The sequence below is a fragment of the Xenopus laevis genome, chromosome 2S (assembly GCF_017654675.1).
Source record: "Xenopus laevis strain J_2021 chromosome 2S, Xenopus_laevis_v10.1, whole genome shotgun sequence".
NCBI lineage: Eukaryota > Metazoa > Chordata > Amphibia > Anura > Pipidae > Xenopus > Xenopus laevis.
The window spans coordinates 106,866,979-106,893,096 of NC_054374.1; the positions used below are offsets into that span (position 1 = coordinate 106,866,979).

The following is a 26,118-nucleotide window of genomic DNA, read 5'->3' on the forward strand; positions in this document are numbered from 1 at the left end:
TGAAGTTTCACTAATGTTAATTCGGCAAGCAAAGCAAAGTTGCGCTAGCATTGGTTAATTTGCATACGACGGGAAGTCAAATTTCAATGGACGTACATGTTGCAGCAAATACATTACACTACACAGGCCCGGGCACCCTAATAAAAGAAAATAGAGTTGTTATAATGCCCTACACATGTGCCCAGTGTATAGTAAATGTAGGGGGGAAGCCGGGTACCCTAAAAAAAATTACGATCTTTTGCAGCCTATCACCCTGAAAAACTGAAAAGCCGCCAGCGTTTTTTGGGACTTTTTTTTGAGGAACTCCTATCTACTCTATTGCACTTCGCCTGGTCTGAGGTGGCGAAGGCAAGTCTGGCGCAAGAGGTAACGTTCATTATAATCAGCAGCTTAGTGAATTTGCGCAGTTACGTCCATTCGCCAGAGTGAAAATTTGTCTGGCGATAGCGTGCAAATGATCGTTAGTGTATGTCTCTTTCGCTAGCGATGTTACTCTGTTATAATTCTGCAAAGTTCCGAAATGACGTCACGCTGGCGAATTTTCGCCAGCGTTAGTCACTTCGCACTTTAGTAAATTTTCCCCTAAGTGAAGGCCCACCCGAGAAAGAAGAGTCTCACATAAGCTACTGGGAATTGCAGTGGATTGATCCCAATCTGACTGTTTCTGAGGTATACCAACAGAGGTAACTGTGATTTTAGGGTACCTCACTCACATGAAGCGGTTATAGTAGTAACCGAGATAAGGATTCACCTTATCAAACAGCTCATAGCAAACAATCAACTGGCAGCTTTTGCAGGTCTACTGGTGTGAGAATGCTGAAAGCAAACATTGCATTGGTTGGTAACGGTTAGCAGACCAAGATTTGCAATTGTTCCAGTGCACTGAAAGTTACCAATGCACATGTTGGTAAATCGCATCTTTAAGGTGACTGGTGGAAGATCAAATCTGGGCTTGCACTGGGCAGTTTAGGCCACCTTTCAAATAAGAGAGTCCTTTAAATTCAAACTCTGGAATATGGTATTGCTCATTCTTAATAAAAATGACAATGTGAATGTTTAATTCAAGTGCTGATTTTGCTATAAATCAAATGATCTGTAGCTGGAGAAAGGTTTATTCCAGAATAACATTTATTGTTCTTAAAGCTGTCAAGATCAGGGGTTAGAAATACTGTCAGAAAACACAGGCTGCTCTGGGTGCCAAGAGTATAGAGATAAGGCCAGTGAGACCATTCTCCAGTGATCTAGTGCAACTTGAATATTTATGTATAAAACAAGTCATTTTGCCAATGATTTGGGAGGCCTAGAATATTTTACTGTGGTGCCAAGTAAATTTAGTTTGTTGCACTGACTAAATTATATGGGGATTGTTTTTAAATAAGTAAAAAAACAAGCAAACAAAAAAAACCAATGTGCAGGCTAAATCTTTCCGAAGGGCTGATATGCTTGGCTGCACAATGATAAATATCCTGGTTTGGTGTTTCCTTTCACATCAAGCATGAAAGACACGTGTTCATAAACTGTGTAGCCAGCTTTTTGCTGTAATCTAGAGCAGGCTATAGGATGAGGTTTTCTAATCAAATGGAAAATTCTATCTCTAACCTAGACCAAGTTCTTGTACCTAACAGGTTAAATAAATGCAGCCATAGAGATCATGCAATGACTTGTACAGTTGCGTTAGAATAATAGCAGTGTGTTTAAAAAGGCTCAGAATCCTTATAATAGCTTTTATTTCCATACACACAAATGCATTGGAAACAGTGCACATTCTATTCCAAATAAAAATATGATGAAAAAATTCTGTTATTCCTTTACTGAAAGTGAAGAAAAGGGAATATTAGGATGTTCCAAAAAATAAACTCATTCACTTTATAAACTGAAAAAGGTGTCAAAGTTTTTCTTTCCTTTACATCACAGAACTAATATTTCGTTGTATAACAAGTGTTTCTGAGAACTGCTGCACATCTGTGTTACATGGAGTCCACCAACTTCTGGCACCTGTTACATTCCACAATTCTTCTGCATTTCTTGCTTTTGCCTCAGAAACAGCATTTTTGATGTCAACCCACAAGTTTTCTATTGGATTAAGGTCTGGGGATTGGACTGGCCACTCCATAACATCAATCTTGTTGGTCTGGAACCAAGATGTTGCTTGTTTACTGGTGTGTTTGGGGTCGTTGTACACCTATTTCAAGGGCATTGCCGCTTGCGCCACCGCAGTGTTTGGGGGTCGCCTGACAAACTGTCTGCGGCCCCTAGACCCAAAAAGAACAATCTTGCTTTCATCAGTCCACAAAATGTTGCACCATTTCTCTTTGACCAGTCAATGTGTCCTTTGACAAATTGGAACCTCTTCAGCATGTCTTTTTTTTCAACAAGGGAATTTTGCGGGGGCTACTTGCCAATAACTTGGCTTCACATAGTCTTCTAATTGTAACAGTACTCACAGGTAACTTTAGACCTTCTTTGAACTTTCTGCAGCTGATCATTGGTTTTGTCATTTTGGTTATTCTTCTATCCATTTTAATGGTAGTTTTCTGATTTCTGCTTTCAGGTTTTGGTTGCCATTTTAAAGCATTTGAGATCATTTAAACTTTAATCAAAGTATGCTGTTCTTCTGAACAATGTCTGGAAGGAATACAACTGCTATATGCAAGTGTGGCACTGGAATAACAACATTACTGTAAGCCTGTATTTAGGTCTGTTTTGAATTAGGCACATTCCCATCAGCCCCCTCAGCAATCAGTGCATCTGCAAACAGTCCTGCTGTCCTGTGCAAGTGGCAGTCACAGCAGAGTCGGGTACCCGAGGGCTCCCCCTAAATCTGCCACCCTAGACACAGGTCCATCAAGGTCCTATGTGGTAATTATGGGCCTGCATGACGTACAAGTATTATTATTTATATAACACTGACATATTCTGTAGCACTTTAAATTACATTATACAATGTTCACATGAGTCTGCATTTATGGTGCTCACCTGACAAGTAGGCAAACTGCTTTCTTAGCTGATCCTCAATATCGGCCGCGCAGATGGGAGAGGTCTCCTGTTGCATGATGTCATCTGGAAGACACATCCACATAATTATTTGGAGATTACTGACTCAAAGGTTTTGGTAGCTCAGCAATAATTTTACTATTTCTTAGCTATTGCCCAATGGTACATGGGTAGATCATTTCAACACAATGAATGTAAAACCAATCAGAAACATGCTGATGGTAAGGAGCAACATTTATCTAAAGAAGGAGCAAGCAGAAGACTGTTAATGTGAACCCATTCATCTACTTTCAGCGCACCTGCTTCAGTATTTGTGTCAAAGTGAGGCAATCATTTAAGTGGCCTTTCCTGAGGCAAAAGTGCCCTGTGATTCTATATCTCACCTCCATTCTGGTGGGTCTTGATAATAACACTACAGTGTCCTCTGTTTCACAGATATATTTATGCAAATGGGAAAAGAGTGCCACCTAACAATGTGCTGCAGACATATGGGACCGGTTATCCAGAATGCTCTGGACCTGGGGTTTTCTGGATAACTGGTCTTTCCATAATTTGTATCTTCAAACCTTAAGTCTACTAGAAAATCATATAAACTACAAGTAAACCAAATAGGCTGGTTTTGCTTCCCGTAAGGATTAATTATATCATAATTTGGATCAAGTATAAGGTACTGTTTTATTATTACCGAATTTACTTTCTGTAACTTAGAGCTTTGTGGATAAGAGATTTCAGGATATCATATCCCATACCTGTACCTGATTGTCCGACATGACTGGCAGGAAAAAGGCCCCCATATTCACATTTCAGCACAGATCAGCATTTATTTTATTTGCTTTTATAGTCACCTGACAAGCAGAAACTGTCAGTGATTGTCATTAGTCATCTGTAAAAGTCATTTAAAATTGCTTAAAAGTTGCCCTTAACATAGATCTGTTAAAAAGCATTTTACCACTTTCTACTGCAGCTAAGAAAAACAAAGATGGATAACAGAGAAGTGTAGCCAGGTGAGTAAAACTGCTTAAACACTCACCTAAGTATATGAAAAATACAACGACAACTGTCCCCTGTAATTACTGCCCAACAGACACATGCCAGAGACTCAGAGAAGCAAAATAACTGGAAATCTTCCTAGAATTCAACCAGATTCTGAGTAATTTAAAAGCTTAATTAAGGCTGAACTGGTTAGTTTAGTATTGCATTCACTAGTATTTACTGTATGTGTATAATACCTGGAATACAATTTTCTGTGCTACCTTTGCCCACTGCCTTTTGCTTGTATATTTTATAACGCTTTAAAGTTGAGAAGAGTCAAAAACAGAACAAGAAGCTGAACAACTAACCTTCTGATATACAAACAACAAATATGGGAGTAATTGATTGCAATTTTTGGAAGTTGGTTCACATTTTTTGTTGAAACTTTCAACAAGACTGCCAAATTTGAGATGATTGGGAGAGATTCGCACCACTGGAATACCCAGAAATAGTTTGATATTGTTAAATTTGATTGGAGATATGAACCATATGCAAGAAATACCTACAGTATGTGACTGGAAGGTTTATTCAGTTGTTTGTAGTCTTCCAGTTAGTAAGACTTCTCATAGGAATAGCCTCTGGACAGAAAGTCATAAAATGAACAGCAGTTTGAGCAAGAGAACATTCAATATGTACAACTATGGTAGGCAGTGTCTATAAAAGTGTCGGCCTGCAACAGAAATAAAAGTCAAGCTATTTGAACCATGTATGTAGAAGCTGACTGTAAAGTACATTATAATGTGTTAACCCTTTTTGAACTCTGTATCAGATATGTACATACAAAGTACATGACAGAGGCAAGGTCGGTACCTGTGTCAGCCCTTACCAGCTAACAAACAGCCCCCTTTCCTCCAGCCCCCCTTTAAAGGAACCTTTAGATAAAAAGGTTAGAGTGACTGTGCCTGTCTCTATTTTTGTTATTTCTGTGCAGAAAAGTTGCCTATATTGTAAAATAGTTCAGTGAATACTCTAATAGCTTCCTAGTATTAAAAGACGTAAGGTTCCCAGAGCTTTTGCAGGAGCATGTTAGGGAGCCAATTATGAAAACAATGAAGCTGAGAAGGATTAAAGACCTGTCAGACAGGATGATCAAAAGGAAGTCAGTAGTAACTAGGAAGTTAAAAATAAAATAGAAAAAAAAAAAAGAAAGATTTATCTAATTGTTAGACATGAAAGGGGAAAGGCCACGACATAAAGTAGAGAATGATGCACTGAAATGACCTGCATCAATTCCTCTAAAAAAAAAATCACTTCACACTTGAACACAGAAGCTAACATCCTAGAAATCCAGGATGCTGCTCAGGTATTGCTCTCAAAAGAAAGACTTACCATCTTACAACAGGTGGGGCAAGCTTAACATTTTCAGAATCCTATAACTGCTATCACTGCCTAACATCTAATGAACAACAATGCCTATATAGTATTTATATGTCTAAAATACTTATACAAATAATCCACATACAAATTCATAAATATATTTAAAATGTTGAAATATATAATTAAGAACTTGGATTTTTATTGTTATACCTAAAAGCACTATAGAGGATAAGTGACCTTCTAATCCAATTGGCTTATACAGTATCTCTTATCCGTTATCCTGAAACCTGTTATACAGAAAGCTCCGAATTATGGAAAGACCGTCTCCCATAGACTCCATTATAATGAAATAATCCAAATGTTTAAAAATGATTTCCTTTTTCGCTGTAATAATAAAACAGTAGCTTGTACTGGATCCCAACTAAGGTATAATTATTGGGCTTATTTAATGTTTACATGATTTTTTAGTAGACTTAAGACATGAAGATCCAAATTACGGAAAGACCCCTTAAAGCCCCAGGTCCCAAGCATTCTGGATAACAGATGAAAATGAATCTTTCGCTTTATAACACTATGACTGCAGAAATGCAAGAGCATGGCATTAGTGAACATCCACAAAGCATTTCTCATCAGGGTTTTGCTTTGCTCTGTACCTCACACTGTATATAAAAATCTGACACAAGGTGCAAAGTACAGCATTGGTGAACAGGCAATAAAAACAAACCCTCGTTGCGACCTGCATCCATCGTTGTGCCTTTATTCATTTCATTCTGACAATGATGCAATTTAACTGTGGTGAAGAGCTCAAGTCTCGAATATTTCTCTACTGTACAGAATGCTTTATAAAACCTTATAGTCAAATGCACCTGCACCTTGTGCCCTTCGGCTGCTTTTTCTGTTTTGAAGTACAACAGCTGTATTACAGAACCCATGCATAGTGACCACTAAGCAAAATGAACAGGAACTATCCAAAGCTTCCAGCTACTCAGCTCCAAACTGACCTGGGCAACATTGGAATCTGTTCCTCACATATCATAAGGTACTGTTCCTCCAAATAAGAATAACAGTCCTATTACATAAATTAATGGCATATTTTGTTACCCACACCAATGGCAAAAATGTTTTCCCCAAAATTACAACAAATACCTCAGTTACTGTAAGTACTGCACATATTCTTGTGCCTTTCATTAGCATTGCGCTATAGTTAACCTGCAAGCGCAAATTAAATTTACTACTCAGTAGTAGACCATATTGTAAGAAAAAAGTACTATTCCCGCCTATTACTTATTAGGGCCCAGATAACAAAGTAAAGTCTATTTAGATGTAACCTGAGAGCATGTGATTCAATGTTACTTCCTTAAAAAGTTAGAAAACCCTGAGTACAAGACTGGAACTTCCTACAAAGCTATCTTTATACCTAAGCACAAAAATCAAAGTTGCCGCAAAGCCCACTTTGTACCTACACCTATTCCACTTACTTTATTTGAAACACTGCTCTGCCTTTGAATACACTGTATTCAAGGAATATCACCTTTACACACTGTTTGGTGATGGACACTAAGGAGGTTATAAGTCCGAAAGCCAAAAACTCTAAAAACTGGACTTTGATAAATAAAGCCTCCCTATATAGAGAGAAAATGCCAAAAATGTGGACAAAAATATGGTATTATTACATTTATAATAAAAACACATACACTTGCATTAAGACAGATACTGATCTTACAGTCTATCTCACTGTATATTCATTCCCCTTAATGAAGCTGTGAATAGACAGCGGAGATCATCTTTCTGCTTCAATGTAAGCTTAGGTGTAAGGTTCCAGCAGCATGGTTCTGAGTAAATTATAATGAAGAGAGGATCACAGTCCACAACACAAAACAAATTCAATGGCGCTGCACCCACAGGAGAAGTAAGTGAGCTGAAATGCACCATATAAAACGCCAAACTGTAAGAAAACAGCACTCATTTACACTTTATACACTGCAAGGTACAGGCACAACTATGAGATATCCACACAAAGAATCCAGTTAAAAAACAAAATACAGCAAACACACACCTGTCCTTTTCTTCAGCAGCAGCCACATTTTTGAAATGTCATTGCACAGCAAGGAGACAGGGCATAATGTCATAATGGTCCAAGAGAATTCCTACATGCCGGCGGTCCTGTGCAAAGTGACCTATTTTGCTTCCAGCCACTCAGTAAAATACAAAGAGAGCACCAAAATTCTGCTTTTCAGTAGCAGCCAAGTAATAAGGAGCACGTGTCGGAGCACGTCGGATCAGACCGAAAAGCTTGTTTAGTTCTACCCTTAAGTTGGCCTTTTTTCAACTACATTCAGGCCTATAGCTCTTCTGCTAAATTAAGCACCTAATACTATATCATTTCCATACACCAGCTTACACTCAACTCAATATGCAATTTTTTTCAGTCCCCACACTTATTTTGTATTTTCCATCAACCCCCCCCCCCATAACCCCTGCAACCAGACAGTTTTACAGGCAGAACTATATCAACCCATTCACCCCAGCAGAACTATATCAACCCATACAGCCCCAAAAGAGCCTGACCCAAGACGTTTTACTCTGTAGCTCCATGGCTCTGCTTGTTTAGCTCAGTATTAAGGGATTTTATAGAAATCCAAGCTTAATTACATTAAGAAAACCTTGCAAAAAAAAAAAAAAAAAATCTATAGCACAGTAGGTAAGTTCAATATCTGGGTGCTTATTCTATTAAGTTATACTACACACCTTCTCCTCCTCACTACACATGTTTCCCTGCTCAGTGATTCCTCCCTGTAGTCCCGCCACTTGCTGGCCAGTTCTAAACCTACATTGGTAAGGAAGACAGGCAAGAGTAGCAGAGTGTGAGCCGAAGTTGATTCTACTTTGCCAGCAAGGTGGAAACCACTGTGGCTCGATTATTAGTCTTCCATTTGCATTCCTTCACTTGTTAACCCTCCCCATAGAACGTGGATATTCTGACAACGGCAATGCCAGGGTATGCTTTTAACCTGTTGCATCCCTCATGTTTATGAGTTAGACACCTGTGTAGTAAAATGCTTCAGGCTTAATTATATTTACAGGGGAATTAGGTTTGGGGAGGCTCAGCCTCCCCAAGCCTTCATTAAAATCTGCCTTCATGCGTCTGGCCAGTCTAGAGCATCCCCAGTGGTGGGTTTTATTAAACAGCTATCAACCTACCAAGTAAAGCCATTTCACTCCCCTCAGGAAATGCACAGTACAACAGACAGCTGTCTTCTTCAATAGGGATGTAGCGAACGTCGGAAAAAATGTTCGCGAACATGTTCGCGAACGTCCGGACAAAAATGCGAACGGTTCGCGAACGTTGCGAACCCCATAGACTTCAATGGGAAGGCGAATTTTAAAAGCTAGAAAAGACATTTCTGGCCAGAAAAATGATTTTAAAGTTGTTTAAAGGGTGCAACGACCTGGACAGTGGCATGCCAGAGGGGGATCAAGGGCAAATATGTTTCTAAAAAATCCATTGTTGACACAGCGCTGCGTTTTGTGCTGTAAAGGGCAGAAATCACACTACGTCACTCAGGTGGTGTTTCTGGAGACGGTATTATTATTGATATTTAGACAGAATGTGAAAAAGCTCACACAGCTAAGTGGCAGTGGTTTGAAGAACAGATGCAGATGAGAGATCAGCAGCAGGACAGACAGCTGCCCACAGCAGCTACATACAGAGCACTGCAGTAGAAGGTAGATTACTAGCCAGCAAAGCTACCTAACCTAAAATGTCCCTCAAATCCCTGCAGAGTTCTGTCCCTACAATACAGAGCAGTATCAAGTAGATTACTAGCCAGCAAACTTACTATCAACTGTCCCTCAAATCACTAACAGCTCTCTCCCTACACTAGCTCTTCCAAGCACACACAGGCAGAATGAAAAAACGCTGCAGGGCTTCAGTTTATATATGGAAGGGGAGTGGTCCAGGGGGTGTGGGGGTGGTCCAGGAGGGAGAGCTTCCTGATTGGCTGCCATGTATCTGCTGGTCTGGGGGAGAAATGGCAAAAAAAAGCGCCAGCTAAGGCGAACCCAAATTGGCGAACGTTGCGTTACGTTCGCGAACATTCGGCGGACGCGAACGGTCGATGTTCGCGCGAACAAGTTCGCCGGCGAACAGTCCGCGACATCCCTATTCTTCAATGAACTTCACTATTAGAGGATGAAGATGCCGAGAGAGGAGTAGTGAACATAAACTTGATTATTTCAGAAACGGTACAGAATTTTTAATTGATTGTATTTAGAAAGCTTCTTATTATAGTATGTTGAAGCTAATATTATTTTCATTTTCATGATAGTTCCCCTTTAACCATTTCCATGCAAATGCACTGGTGTGCAGGATGTTGGCTAAATCAGAAGCAATTTTAAAAACAGATAGAGACAGGCTACAGAACACAAGAATAACTTCTTTATCAACTACAAAATAGTTAAAGGGGACCCGTCACCCAAAAAAATTATTAAAAATCCTATTTTATCAGATTGTTCAAGCAAAATGAACTTTAATTACACTATATAAATTATTTGAATCTGGTTTCCTTCAGTCTGGGATTTCAAAATGATAGCAAGCAGGCAGGAGCTATTTTGTGGACACTGTTATTAAGGCAAGTCTTGTATCATCTCAGAATCTTGTTTGTGCACCAGAATGGGGGAGCTGATGTCCATCCCCATGTCCTGGTCACACAGTTATATGGTTAAGAGAACTGGGGAAATGTGGGAAGAGCAGTGACATCTAAGAAGTGCTGAATGGAAAGTGAAAGTAATTGTCTGCCCCGCCTCTATGCCACGGGCATAGAGGAGGGGCAGACAATATTTGATTGACAGCTGAGATGTTTAAATGAGCTTACAACAGCTACAAATGCTTAAATAAAAAATAGAAATTGGATTTCATGCTTAATTTGAAAAGGACTTTTATTATACAGATTTTTGTGTCTGGGTGACGGGTCCACTTTAAATGTATGATCAACAGATAAAATGACACGAACGGACTGGGATTTTGACAAAAGTTTCTAAACTTAATTTCTGAATTTCTGTATCCACTCTTGACTATATTACCCAATTTAAACACATGCATTATATTCCCTGGTATAAAATAAGAAAAGTATCTTTCTGGGGCAAAAAAATATAAATTAGACCCATAAAAACCAATGGCAGCATCACAGGAGTATATGGTTATTATTGCTCTATAGTCCCAGCCAGGATCTGTTTGCAAGGGATTCTCCCTGTGTCTATGTGACTTTCCTTCTGGTACGTCAGTACAAATAAATAATTTAATTCTAATGAAAACTGACCTGTGTGTATGTGTGTGTAATAAATACCTTAAATGGTGTCTGTTTCTTTCAACATATAAGATGAAAAAGTTGATACACTGTTCTGACTGTATGATTATGCTGAAATCAATATTTTCTCATTTACTTACAATGCCATATACAAATTAAATTCTGTCCCACTGAAAATTAGATAGAATTTGACACAATGTTAAAAATAGCAAAACCCATTAGGTGGGTGTGCACTGCTAACAGTTGCTGGGTCACATATGGAACGATCAAGGAGCCTGTTCATTGTTATAATTGAACTGAAAAGTAATAACAATTTTTTAAGTTGGCACAAAACTTTATAAAATTATTTCTAGTGATGGGCGAATTTATTCTCCAGGTGTAAATTCGTGGCGAATTCCCAAGATTCGCCGCCGGCAAATAAATTCGCAAAAATTTGCCAGCGTAAAAAAAAAAAAAAAGGACGCCGGAGTTCGTTTTTTTGGACGCCGGTGCATTTTTGATGCCGGCATCAAAAACTAGACGCCGGCGCCGTTTGCAGGAAATTCACAAATTTTTCTGTGAAGCATAACGCCCCAAATTCGCCCATCACTAATCATATCCAAAACAATTCCAAGTAAGAGGAGCTATTTTTAAGGTGGACAGCAAGGATATACACATGAAGTGCCAGGAGGACACAAACAATGAAATCAATTGCCAATTAGTGTTTGGCTATCAAGAAGTTCATCAAATCTGTCACCCTTACCTGGAAAGGTGTCATATCACACTGATCTGATATATCAAACTCTTACTGCGCAAGGATTCCAATGCAACACATTTTAACTATCTGTTCCCATAATATACATTGGAAGGTGTTGAATGATTAAAATATCCATTTGTACTTCCTCTAGCTCTGTGGTAGATCAGAAAGAAACATTTGTTGATCGACAAGGCATAGCAGTAGTCTAGCGAAAAAGAGAGACCGCTGCACGGTATAGAGCCTGATCAATGTCACAAAGGTGGAGTTCGGAATTATGTATTTAGCATCTAGGAGAAAGAGACGTCACACAGGACTGTCAGCAACACCACAAGGTGTTTCTGACGTTTCTTTACCAACATAGTTGTAAAACCTTGAATGTGAATACCTATATGATTTCCAACGGTGTGAAGCAGAGCACCCTTGTATTAATTTTTCTAATCACGGGGTAGTGCCAACAAAACCAAACAGACCAGGCTGTTTGCCAAAAATGTACCAATAAAGGCATTTTATATGGATGGGTGCTGTACGGAAAATCTTCTTTCTTAACTAACGGTGGATGATGGACCACTAATGGTACGTGCACCTGATATCGCTTTTTGATTAAGGAATCCAGCTGACTCAAGCACACAAACACAACAAAACCAAACATACAACACCATGTTAGTTTCTTATCTCTATTGCCACATGCGCTGATCTTTGTTTGTATTTTGGATATTTCTTGGACAGTGGAGAGACTGTGGGGAGATCGGCAAGAAATAAGTACCTAACTGACTAACTTTCCCAATTTTTTTTGTGTATATTTAGGCTAAGGCCACACAGAGCTGATTTTTGGCCTGTAGATAAATGCACGCTGTGTACCTGCGCCAGACTGATGCAGTGGCTCAGGTTGCAGTCACAGAAGGCTGAGGGCAGCGGAGGTGCTGCTTCTTTATCTACAGGCCGAGAAGCAGCTTTGTGCGACATTAGCTTAATGAGCAAACCACATTCAGGATTATTCATTTGAACCGTGAGTCATCCAGGTGGTGGGGCAAAAATAATTCTTTGGCCCCAGGCCAACAATCCAGTAACACACAAAGTTTACACACTAGATTTAAAGATTATATGCCCCTAGGCCACCCCCACCCCCTTACTAGCAGCAGATCCACCCTTTCACTTGCAAACCTGCCCCCCCCCGCTCACACCCATTCCATCGATTCACATTTCTCTCACCTCCATCGCCAGCTCTGCTGCTTCTGGCCAACCGTGATTCATTCCAATGGGGACTGGGCAGGTGGGAGATTTGCTCCAGCACCTGCCAAAATCTCCCTCCCAGTCCTCTGTAAAGATGCTGCCAGCAACCCCAATGTTTGCCGATCAAACAGGACATAAGGCAACATGATCTCACCACAGACTAAAACTGGCAGGACAAATGACCTCACAAAATGAGCAGATATTTCCCTGATATGCCCACATTTAATATGATGGCATTTTTAACCCTGGCCGATGGATATCTGGCCAATTTTGGATGGGCCCCATACATGGGCCTTTAAGCTGCTGACAGCAGCTTTTTCAGTCTGTGTATGGCCACCTTAACTCTGGTCAATTCTACTGCACTTCTGTGTTCCTGTGAGACACAAGTGTCTGCTGTTCTTTAGCCATTGAAGGAGATTCAGCTGCTGTATGTCTAGAAGATAGACAATTAAAAATGACTTGTTCTGCCCTGGCTGGCTCAATATGAGGAGCTCCTCAGCAAAGTAGTCAAGCAGCTATATACTACAACTATGGCTACTGCCACACGTGTATGTTTCTTCGTCTGCATATAGACCTCTCAAGGTAATTTCACTGGCAATACTGTAATGTAAAATGTAATTCTTCCTTTATGAATTAAACAAATTGCTGAATTTACAGGTGAAAAGTAAAAGCTACTGCCACGTTATTTTATGTAAACATATATTCTTGTCGATCCTGGGAAAAAGCTATTGTGATTTTAAGGCTGGGCTGAAGGCTTAATCCTCTTTGTAGCTCTGATAATTGCCTCTTTGTTTGGATGGATATATATTTTTTTACATGTATCCTTATCACCTTCCCAAGGAAAAAGTCATCAATCTGTATCTTGGGTAAATATGAGCAGACCTAGCCAGCTCACCTTGGGGCAGAACTATTTAATCCTAATAATTCATTACAAAGAACTACAGCATTTGTCATTATCAGGACTGTTTTTGCCTTCTATTATGCTTTGGACTTCTATTGTGCTTTGGACATTGTTTAGCATATTTAAAGGGGCTTTATAACCATACCATACATACATTCAACATATAAGGAATGAATAGGGCTTGTGCTGAACATACATACTTGTTTGTTATTTCTTGAGCTAAACAAGGCAAAGAAAAGGATTGAAGCTGCTCCATCTTTGGTTCTTGCAAAGCAGATAATTAGCTTTATAGTACACAGATAACCCTCCTGCATTATGGGCTCCTGCTGACAAAACACTCTCAAAAAGGGTGAAGGGATGGAATTGTATACTAACGATCTGCTTAGCTGTTTAGCTGAAGAAATGACAAAACCATAGATTTCTGATTAAAACAATAGCCAAAAAGTATGTTCGGCGCAAGCCCTATTCATTGATGGCACAAGGTATATTCATACTGCACTTTTTAAGGCTCAATGCACAGTTAAGATCAACATCAGGGATAGTGCTGGACATGCATTCTATCTTTAGAATTAATCATAAAATAGCTATAGTTTTACAGAGATGCCAACCTGAAACATCTTGGCCTCACCTGTCTCACTCAGTTGCTGGTATATTTATGCTGTGGGATGAAAGGGCACTAGTGGCATTAGTATAATCCTTTCCATCCAACAACACCGAATTTAAATCTGAGTCAGTGGCAATTAAGTTACAGAAAGCCGGCAATGTACAGTATAGTCACTATTTCTGAATTCCATTCAAACAAAGGGAAAAAATGCAATGTACAGTTTGAAAGTAGTGACAGTGATTGCAGGGGATAACACTTTATAATTATTATTTTATGCATTTTAACTGTTACCCTTTAACTATGGATAAACTGATCCACCTACCAGCTCTCAAACAATTATCAAATCTTAGTACAGTATTTGCATGTTGCCTACATTCATGAACAGTCACAATGCATGTTTGCATCTTCTAGTTTTAGCCCATAATACTGACTCACTACTCCATGGAAATATGGTCACACTGCATCAGAGAGAAATCATTTGTTAATATAAGGGGATATTTATCAAGTTGTGAATCAACCCCTGTGCATGATTTTATACCATCTATTGCCATAACTAGATTAGCAGTGTGTGTATTTTATGCAGCCTGAACAGCTAAAATGACCCCATACAAATCAATAGAATAAATTCAGGTAGAGAAGAAATTTAGGGGTAAAAATGGCATGAAAGCAGCATTGTTTGATGCCATTTCATGTGGCTTTACATATTCCTGGCAATATACAGTTGGGTCCATAAATCTTTGGACAGACACAACTTTTTTCTAATTTTGGTTCTGTACATTACCACAATGAATTTTAAATGAAACAACTCAGATGCAGTTGAACTGCAGACTTTCAGCTTTAATTCAGTGAACAAAAAGATTGCATACAAATGTGAGGAACTAAAGCCTTTTTTTAACACAATCACTTCAATCCCACTTTTTGCTCTAATAAACTCCTGTGTTGCTTTGGCTGGTTGTCTGCATTGTCCATCTGTTTATGAAACGCCTCCCAATCAATTTGACTGCTGGATTCGAGCAGACAGTATGTCTCTGAACACCTCATTTGGCTGCTTCTGTCGTGTACACAAGCAAAATCCAATGGCACACAGGTCTGCTGTAACAGATCAAGTGTTTATTGCGGAGCGCAGTGCAATGTTTCAGGGCAAACCTCTTTGCCAAGCATCCCCCTAATGCCTGTCTGGTACTAACCTGAACAACTACTCCCTTAAATCCCCCCCTACTGTCTGTGGTAGCAACCCAATTAATTACCCCATTAATCCCCCTCCTACTGTCTATGGTACCATTCTAAACAACAACCCCTTTAATCCCCCTGCTTCTGTCTGTGGTACCAACCCAAACAAATCATCACCCCTTCTGTCTGTCTATGGTACAAGCCAAACAACTACTCCCTTGATCCCCTCCTCCTTTCTCTCTGTGGTACCAACCCAAACAGCTACACCATTAACCCCCCTCCTCCTGGCTGACTACTGGGCTGCCATCAGAAATCATGGGCCCCATACAAAAAATAATCAAAGCCCCACCCAAAAGTGCTGTAACTCCCTCATCTCTCATTTCTTCAGGGGCTCCGCAGTATGCCATTTCATTTACTGTTGTTAGGCCCTTCATTAACAATCTCACTAAATGTTTTCTTTCAGAAATTGTGTTCCACTCATTCTTCTAAGGACAGACCTGCCAACTCAGTCCTCCTTAGCCCACACAGGCCTCTCTCCCTCAAACAGATGCAAGCACAGAAATATGCAGCATCTGGCACAAGTGGGAGTGGGGAGAGTATTAGGAGTGGTGCAAGATTGGGTGCTGGTAGAAGGGCCCTTGAGTCTCAGTCCCAGTGGGCCCTAACATGGCAGTCCAACTCTGTCTGAGTAACATGGCACGTGACCTTACATTTTTAGTAATGCATGGGGGGGCTGTTTGCAGTTTTTCTTTTTGGGATCCTACTTTTAACCCAACAGCTGCCACAAGGGTCTCTGTTAATAGATATGCACAGTTTCTACATGTTCCAGAGAAGAAAAACATGGTGATAAAAGTACCCACACTGTAAGAGCATTTTCTTCTAAAAAGTGACATAAAAGGACTCATTTTTTTTTTACAAATCAGGGAAAAAAGGGAAGAATTAGGAGGAAAGAAATGGGCCTAATTTTGACGTGTGCAGCAGGTTCCAGGCCAATATTTTTCACAATTTAGGGACAAGTTACAGTCTAATTAGGAGAATATAGTGGGTGAAATATGGAAATTTCTTTCACAATGGCATTGGATGTCCCAATGTTTTATGTGACAGCTAAACCCTCATTTTGCCTAATTTACTGACCAAAATGGGCTGATTTAGAATCTTTTGCTCTTCCTTTCATCTGGTCCCAACCCTGTCAGTTCTGCAGCAGAAAGTTTCTTTGCCACGTTTATATGCTTCACAAATAAAGTTATTTTGGGTTCCAATCCTGAGGGTTTTTTTTCCTATTTTAAAGCACAAAATTTGCAACCATTAATTTTTAGGCTTTTTATAAAATCTTTTTTTGTGCAGCCAAGCTCTAGATTTTTCATAATAATTTAGTAACAAAACAATGGCTAGTTTCAGTAAGGATAATCTCTGAGTTTGACCAAAAGTAATTTTGAGTATTTAGCATTTTTGCATGTGAAAACTAGCACCAGATTTTTAATAATTTAGGGACAAAAAAGACTAAATTTATCAAATATAATGGGTGAAATATTCCAACAGAAATCTTTAGTTTTTAGGGGTTTTTTTTCTTTTACAATGGCATTGGAGGGTCCCAAGGGACACAGTTGGCAAAGTATATATCTATGGGGCTTCTCTTCCTACATTTAGGGGCAGATTTATCAAAGGTCGAGGTGAATTTTCAAATTAAAAAAATTTGAATTTCGAGCTATTTTTTGAGTACTTCGGTTGGTCGTTTTGAATTCGAATTTCGAAGTTTCAATTCAAAATTCGACCCTTGATCAATATGCCCCTATGTGCTTTATATTCAACACTGCGGCAAACTGACAACTTTATTTGCTTTGAGGGGAACATTATCACTCTGGTGTGAATATATATTCAGTGGCGTAACTAGTTGTTACTGGGCCCCATAGCAAATTCAATTTAGGGCCCCAAAATATGTATAAATTGGCCTATTTTACCAAGATATATTAAAATTGCTAATTAGGGTCTCACTGGGCCCCCTACACTCCTGGGCCCCCCTGCAACCGCAGGGTCTGCTTCCTCTATAGTTACGCCCCTGTATATATTGTGGGAATTCACTCAAATGGTCTCAACAATACCTTGACAACGTAGAAAGGCAAGGACTTCCATGCAACTTTAAAAGAAATCTGTATGTTTATTTGTCAACAGTGTTTTCAATGGAGAATTAACAGAAACGTACAAGTTGTGCTTATTAATCAGAACAGCCTTTTTAACCGGCCCACTGGCGCAGATGTGTTGCTCTTGTCAGTAATGGTTTAGTCCCGCTTAGGCAGTTAGTCCATACGTCAGTGTCTCAAAGACTTGTCTCAGGAGTGTATTCAAATCTCTTCTTTTCACAGACCTCTCTTAGTTACCTCACACAATCTCACTTCCTGCTTCCTGCCTTTGCCAGAGAGCTTCCCTCCTCCCAGGTGGTGACATCACTCCAACACCTGCAGTGCTAATTAAATGCAAATTGTTCACAGCATCTCTAATTCTCTTTACATTCTGTGTCTCATAGAGCATTCTGGGAGATAAGTACCTTCCCTCTTGAGTTCTCCCACACACTTTATTACAATATATACATGTGTGTATTTATGTGTGTATATATATATATATAAACATTAAAAACTGTAAGATTTCATATTTATTTACATCACAGCGAATGAGCATTGTTCACAATAAAACAGTGAGTGCTGATCCTCCATTGAAGTATTATAATACCATTGATCTTGCACCACTGGCAATATGGCAATATATATATATATATATATATATATATATATATATATATATATATATATATATATATATATATATATATATATATATATATATATATATATATATATATATATATATATTTGTGTGTGTTCTCAAAGTGAAACATTTTTCCTTTGGAAACACTTTGCCCCTCATGTGACAGTAGGATAGGGATTGTGAACTTTATAGTTTGTGATAGTATGCAGTGTATATAATAAAACTTCCCAATCGCAAACCTTTTTTGCGACAAAAAATTTAATGAAACTCCAGAGCAAGTGTTAAAGGATCTCAAAGCTCAATTAAGATTTGCAAAACAATAAAAGAATTTTTATTCGCAAATTTTTGCTCTTTGCAAATTTTATTACATATTTTAGCAAGAGCCAATTTTGTGAGATTTGAGTTTTTCATACATACATATATTTATACATATACATCAACTGCAGCAAAAATATTGTATATAATAAAAAATCCTGCAGCCATTTCACATTTTTTTTCCTGTTTTTTTTGCAGCATTAACGGAAGGCAAAAAAACCCTGCTGGTGATGAAGAAAACCCACCAGATAAGACTTTAAAGAAAGGGTAAGTAAACTTTTATAATTTTTTTTATTTCCACTAAATATTCTGAACCCAGGTTCTGAATACATTTCCATCTAACATACCAGATACATATCAGTAAGTAGTTGCATTTTTTATAATCTCCTGAATGATTTTGTATGTGCAGGAAAGATAAAAAGGAGAAGAAAAGAGAAAAAAGCGAGTCAGAAAAGTCTTCAGAGGAGAGCAAGGAAAGCTCATCTAGTGAATCAGAGGAGAGTGAAAGTGACTAGAACAGGAGTGACTGGGCATCATTACAAGAATATGATGAGAACAAAAAGAATTTAGAAGCTTCATTGGATAAGAATGACTTCATGATAGAAAAATTAAATTGAAAGACGCTGCTTTAATTGGAGGCAGGAAGGTCTTTTGTCTCTTTTCAGCCTCCTCTCCTATGTCACTATGGAATGAAAAAACAAAGATTTTCCATTTTTTATTCTAAACTGTAAATTCTGTGTCATTTAAAAAAAAAATATTTTCAATAAAACCTAAATAATATTATCATTTCTTCTTTGTATTCATTTCTTTGATATACTATGGGGCACATTTACTAAGGGTCGAAGTGAATTAGAAGTGAATATTCTAATTGAGAAGTAATTTTTAAATAGGTCAAATTCGACTTAGACTCAAAGTGAAAATGCTTTGACTATTCGACCATTCGCTAATCGAAGCACTGTCTCTTTAAAAAACTTCGACACTTCGCCACCTTAAACCTGCCGAATTGCTATGTTAGTCAATGGGGACCTCCTAGAACATATAGCCAACATTTGGCTAAATTTTTAGAAGTCGAAGTGAAATCGTATGATTAAATCGTTCAAATCGTTCGATTCGAAGTATGATCGAAGTACGATCCTACGATATAAAAAAAACTACAATTCGACTTCGAATGTCGAACTAGCCTATTTGATGGTCGAATTTCGAAGTTTTGTGCACTATGATAAATCTGCCCCTATGTGTGGGGGTTTTTTAAAATTTCTTTTAATGTCATTTAACATGACTTTGTAAGTATCAGAATTATAATATCTATTCTTAGTTTGCACTTAGGGGCATATTTATCAAGGGTCGAATTTTGAATTGAAAAAACGTAAAAATTCGAATTCAAGAAGACCAACTGAAATTAAGTCGAAGGTTTTTTTTGGTCGAATAGGTCCATTTTCGATCAAATAGGTCCGTATTCAGCCAAATTCTAAACATACAAATCGAAGGTATAGCGCATTTCCCAAAAAAAACTAAAATTTTTCAAAGTCTACCAATTGACTCCAAATAGGTTCTAGGTGGTCCCCCATTGGCTAAAACAGCAATTCGGCAGGTTTTAGATCACGAATAGTCGAAGTCGAGTTTTTAAATAGACAGTACATGATAAATTTCGATATTTGAATTTTCTAATTTTTCAAATCTAATTTGGACTATTCCCTTGTCGAAGTACACAAAAAATAGCTTGAAATTAAAAAATTTTTCATTTGAAAATTCCCCTTGGCCTTTGATAAATTTTCCCCTTATTGTTGCAAACTTGTGCAGGCATGGGATTTGTTATCCAGAATGCTCAGGACCTGGGGTTTTCAGGATAAGGGATCTTTCTTAAATTTGGATCTCCGTACCTAAAGTCTACTAGAAAATCAAGTAAACATGTAACAAACCCAATAGGCTGATTTTGCTTCCAATAAGGATTAATAATATCTTAGTTGGGATCAAGTACAAGCTACTGTTTTATTATTACAGAGACAAAGGAATGGATTATTTGGATTATATGGAGTCTATGGGAGATGGCCTTTCTTTAATTCTGAGCTTTCTGGATAATGGGTTTCCCGGATAATGGATCCCATACCAGTTCACACATTTCTTAATTTGTTTAAGGCAGAGGTGGCAGTTAGTACAAGCCCCAGCAAGACCACCCAATAGTTTTCCAGTTTTAGCTTATAATATAGGCTCATTTACCATTGCCAAGGGTGTAAGTGCTAAAGTGCTGATGAGTGACAAACTGCCCCTGTGTTAATGACACCCCTAGACCAAATCTGTGCTTATTCGATACACTTGAGTTCAGTATTTATGGTGGCTCTTATTATACATGTACAGTACAAGCACCCCCCTCAAATCAACTCCAGGGCTTTTATCTGCTTCATTGATAATGACATAACGAAGGAATTGGCCACACCTGCCCATGAAATAGCCTTTGAGTCAATGGTCCAATTACTTTTGAGCCCCTGACATGAAGTGATTGTGTTAATAAAGGCTTTTAGTTCCTCACATTTTTATGCAATCTTTTTGTTCAACCCACTAAATTAAAGCTGAAAGTCTGCAGTTCAACTGCATCTGAGTTGTTTCATTTAAAATGCATTGTGGTAATGTACAGACAGTCTCTGTCCAAAGATTTATGGGCCTAACTGTACATTGGTATGTAGTTTATTTATATGCTAATTTTTTTTATACAGAGCTTTAATTAGATTTAAGATGGCCATACATAGACCAATATATGCTGCCAACTTGACCTCTTCAAACCAAGTTGGCAGCTTTTGGATCTGTGTATCTATGGGAGGGCCCATCTATTGTGCAGGTCTGAAAATCCATCAGCAAGGACCATACCAGCATGTCGGTGTAGTTGTCATCTGACTGGTATCTCTAGGCCCCTGGGCCATCAATTGGATAAACACAATTTGGCCCAGTGTGTGGGTTGCCAGATCAGGCAGAGATTAGCTCATTGGCAAACGCGCCAAACGAGTAGGTCTCAAGGGGTATGGTAATCTTAACTGTAGCAATGGTAGCAATGGTGGAGAAATCATTATTATAGAACTTTATACCATATTCATTGTTTAGAATTCAGAAATCTATAAGAGGGGACCTAGTATTTTTTCTGTGACTTAACAGTCATCATATACTGATTATATAACTGACTCTTGTGAGAGCTATTTGGTTCTGTGCGAGTCTTTAAGTTAAAAGCTCTAGCTTATAGCAGTTATAGGTGACTTATGGCATATGGTGTCTTTGGTCTTCAAAATCAGTAACATATCATGGTCTGTGATAGTGCCCTGCTAAATCATTAGGGCATTCATATAAACATATCACTAACAATTACACTGTTAAATGTAAGGCTCCTGTGCAAGGGCAGGAAATACGGGTTATAGAGGGTCCTCACATTTTGACTGTGAAGTTACATATACCTGCTAAAATTTCATTATGAAGACTCTCCACTGCTAAGCTCTACTCCAAGCAGAACCCTATCTCTTACAATGCCTTGCATGCTTTTTCACAGGCCTTTAATTAGCTTGCATCTGCTACATTGTTTCAAAAGTCAGAACCACCAGTGCAGCAAATAGAAAGGGACAAATAGACATGGCTTTCTATAGCAATTACATTTACAAGTAATATAACAACTGAAAATATTTATTTATATTGAAAACTTGCTTCAAATTACATTTTCCTTCATTAGCCAAAACATTTATTTTTGGGTTAACATCACTTAAGCTTAAAAAGAAAGGGAAAGAAACATTGTGTAAAGCATACCTCCTAGTGTTGGGCAAATCTGTCCCGTTTCGATTAGCCAAATAATTTGCGAAACGGTGAACAAATTTGCGAAACGCTGAAAATTTGCAAAATGCGGGCGTCCATTTTTATACACGCAACTATGTTGTCCAAATGCATTAAAGTCAATGGGAATCTGAATAATTTCGACACACGACAATTTTGTTTTAGTTGCGGCGGATTTTTCACCAACAAATTTTCAGTGCAGTTTCTCTAAAGCATTTGCGGGCACTGAATTCGCCGCAAATCCATTCCTGACAAATTTATTTGCCCATAACTAATAGCTCCCCATATTAAAAAAAATCTTTATCAAAAATAGTATTGTCTAGATCAGACCAATAAAGTACATTGTAAAGAGAACATGCCTTTTAACCTCTTCCCATCCCCACATAGAAAATACCTGTATGATTATGATTCAGAACGCGGTAGGCAAACATACAGCACAGTTATCTTCCTGCAATCACCAAAGCACAAAGCAACTTGCAAGGAAATTGATGCAATAAAAAAACATTACATGAAAAAGAAAATTTCTTATAACATATCCATCACTTTTGTCACCCAACTACAGTATAATTAATTCAGTTCCACCCAAAACTCCCCTCCCTACCATAACCTTGTAGTCTGCCCATTCCTTTCTCTTCTTCATATAAATGCACAGCAGAATACACAAGAAAAACAGATGTATATTTTATATATATATATATATATGCAAGGGTCCCTTACCGCCATACCTCACCCAGGAAATATGTCATCAAATGATTTTCTATACAAAAGCCACAGTAACATAGTAATGCCAAATGCAGCATTACTACAATTCAGGCAGTTTATATGTACTTTTAAAAGAAATTAGGTTTTCTCTGTTTCTGCATTTCTGACTTTAAGAAGGTCTCCACAACGGCGTTACACGGAACAGTAGCATTTTGCCATCTCTATGTATGGCCAGTCCTGAGGTACCTGTTCATTTGGCCCCTGGGAAATCTTTAGGAAACATTGCAGGGTTGGCCAGGTCATGCGTTATGGATAAATGATTTTTAGCCATGGAAAGTAGTTACTATTGTCAATATCATGTATGCATTACATACATGAGATTATAGCTGCTTTTGCAGTGACAAGAGAGTTTCATGTCAGAAGCTAAAACATAAGACAAATCCAGCTCTAAAAAACAAATATTGACATTGTCTCCATAATGTGAAAAAGGAATATCAAACAAATGAGTCAGCAAATTTGTGTAAACAGTGGCTTAATGAAGCATAACCCCATCCTCCTATAGATTGGATTTGCAAAAAAATAACACCACATAAATTTAGACATAGCAATATGACCTACCAGTTATTTTATTTTAGGGGGGCTCTTAGATGGCAGCTGAGTGACCATCACCCAATACAAATGGAACAGTACTATGTATACTGCCAGCTAGTAACCTACATGCCCATCAGTGGGAGGTCATCAGCCAGTACACGATATGTATTCCTGCTTGTGAATAATATTATAATTTTAATTCACAAAATCATGAAATCATGGGTGACATGCAACACGCATAAAATTGTGAGTTATGCGCAACCACCTTCCATAAGAGTCCCCTGTTCCCCAGCCACAGGGTGTGCCCCCTTCTAAATGTGCTAATTCCAAGGCGCACAGATGCAAGGACATATTAGCAATAAAAAATATAGGTAAATAAAGGAAAACTGGCACATTAAAGTGTTTTTCCAATGCAGACACTATTCAGCATAGGTATTAGTAAATTATGTTGTGGCTGAAGCTACCTTGTAAACACTTACTATTACAGTTGAATTTAGGCTTGTTCAGCAGTTCTCCAGTTTGAATTTTAAAAGCTACCTGGTGCTAGGGTCCAATTTATCCTTGTAAGCAGGCAGTGGCTTAAATAAAAGACTAGAAGATGAGTAGGACAGACCTGAATAAAAAGATTAGTAATAAAAATGAACAACAATAAAATTGTTATATTGAAAGTTCTTTTGGGGGGCCTCTTTTCATCTTGTAGCAGTATTGATTTTTGTTTGTATAGTACTGCTGTTGGTTCTTTGTATACACATGTTAGTACTATTACTAATAAAGCTTATGCCACACAAGGGCTGATCAAGGCTGATCATGAGGGAGCCAAAGTGGAGGTAGAGAATCAGCTCCTACGTTGCCATCCTCAGGCCCGACTGGCAATCTGTGGGATCTGGCAAATGCCAGAGGGACTGCTGTAAGCTGCCATAGAAAGGCAGTATTTAGTGGGCTGGTGGGGGCTGTCTGGGCCTCTGTGTGGGCTCATTGGGCCTCTATGTAACTGAAATACCATGGCCAATTTTGATTCTGAGTGACCCCCGTATGAAAGAGGAAAAAGAGGAAAAATTCCATTTGAACAGGACATACTATAACATACTATAACATACGAAAAGGTGACATTTAAAGGTTAACTATCCTTATACTTATATAACTAAATATATAATCAATTGTAAATATCAACATGCAACATGTTTATGAAGACTAAACTTTTACTGTGTCTCATTTTTTGGTTCTAAAATGATTTGTAGGAAGGCAAAAAGCTAATATATTTATTTAAGCTAGCCATACACAGAGTGGCAAAGAAGGGGTGATCTATGTTGTTGGCCTGCATGTCTGTCTTTGCAGACCCTTTATGAAGGAGCACATCAAGGGCTCGAAGAGGTAAAGGATTTAAAAGATGATATTTGGCAGTAGCTAAAACTGTGTGTGTGACAGGTTTACTAACAACTCCTTCTAAGGAAAATACTGAGCAGAAATCTGTGCTGCCATGAAAATGTATTTTGCATGAGTCCCACTTATCAATAGTTGTTATTTGGCAAACTTAGAGTGACAAGTAAACTCAGAAGAAAATAGGGACTATTTGGAGCTTCTTTCCACTCTTTTTGAAGATTCCAATGTTTTCAGCTCATCAACAATAGGGATGTAGCGAACTGCCGATTTGGTGTTCGCGAACGCCGTTCGCGAACACCGGCAAAAAATGCGAACGTTCGCGAACAGTTCGCGAACTTCGAACACCCGCTAAAATCGTTTGATTCGAACGTTCGAAGGATTTTTCATTCGAATCGAACGTTCGAAGGATTTTAATCGTTCGATCGAAGGATTTTCATTCGAATCGAACGTTCGAAGGATTTTAATCGTTCGAACGAATGGAAATCGTTCGAACGAATGGAAATCGTTCGAACGAATGGAAATCGTTCGAACGAATGGAAATCGTTCGAAAGAATGGAAATCGTTCGATTTTAGCGGTCGAATGGTCGAACGATTTGTATTCGAATCGAACGCGAACTCAAAATGCGAACGTTCCGAAACGTTCGCGAACATTAGGCGGACGCGAACGGTCGAAGTTCGCGCGAACAAGTTCGCCGGCGAACAGTTCGCTACATCCCTAATCAACAACTGTTGGAGAAGCCACCTCCACTTATTAACATAGAAGAAAATAGGGACTGGAGAGCCTTTCAATGTAGTTGATTTTCTTTATTGAAGCACTACATGTTTGGACAGCAAAGGTCCTTCCTCAGGTAGACCGAAACATGTAGTGCTACTAAGTTTCTAAGTGGAGGTGGCTTCTACAACACCTGTTGATGAGCTGAAAACATTGGAATCTTCATAAAGTGTGGATGAATAAGGAGTTTAACTTCCATTGACATGTAAACTAAGCCTGCATCTGCTTCAAAGACTCCTGTAACTAGGACACTGCCTCTCACTATCTATGTTGTGAAGATGCAGTCAAGCCATAAACCAGTAGCGATCCTAGAGGGGGGCGGGCCCAGGTGCACGACGCGCAGCCGGTCCCAGCCCCCCTCCGTACGGCCGCATTTGGCCGCATTTTCAGCGGCGCACAGACTGCCGGGGGGCCCTGAGGGGGTGCGGGCCCTGGCCCGCTCGCACCCCCTGCTCCCCCGGTAGTTCTGCCACTGCCATAAACGAATTTCAAAGTAGCTCCAAA

General features: G+C 38.8%; 1 protein-coding gene across 7 annotated transcripts in view; it reads right to left on the reverse strand.

Moving 5' to 3' along the window:
* The window catches only part of LOC108709735 (guanine nucleotide exchange factor DBS), a 105,494-nt gene that overhangs the window by 44,337 nt on the left and 35,039 nt on the right, over nt 1–26,118 (reverse strand). For 6 of the 7 annotated variants that reach the window (XM_041584242.1, XM_041584239.1, XM_041584240.1 and 3 more), the window contains one exon: nt 2,977–3,060. In XM_041584242.1, the coding sequence (XP_041440176.1) occupies nt 2,977–3,060 (84 nt within the window). Of the gene's footprint in view, nt 1–2,976; nt 3,061–26,118 lie in introns of those variants that run through there. The other variant, XM_041584246.1, reaches the window with a different exon arrangement.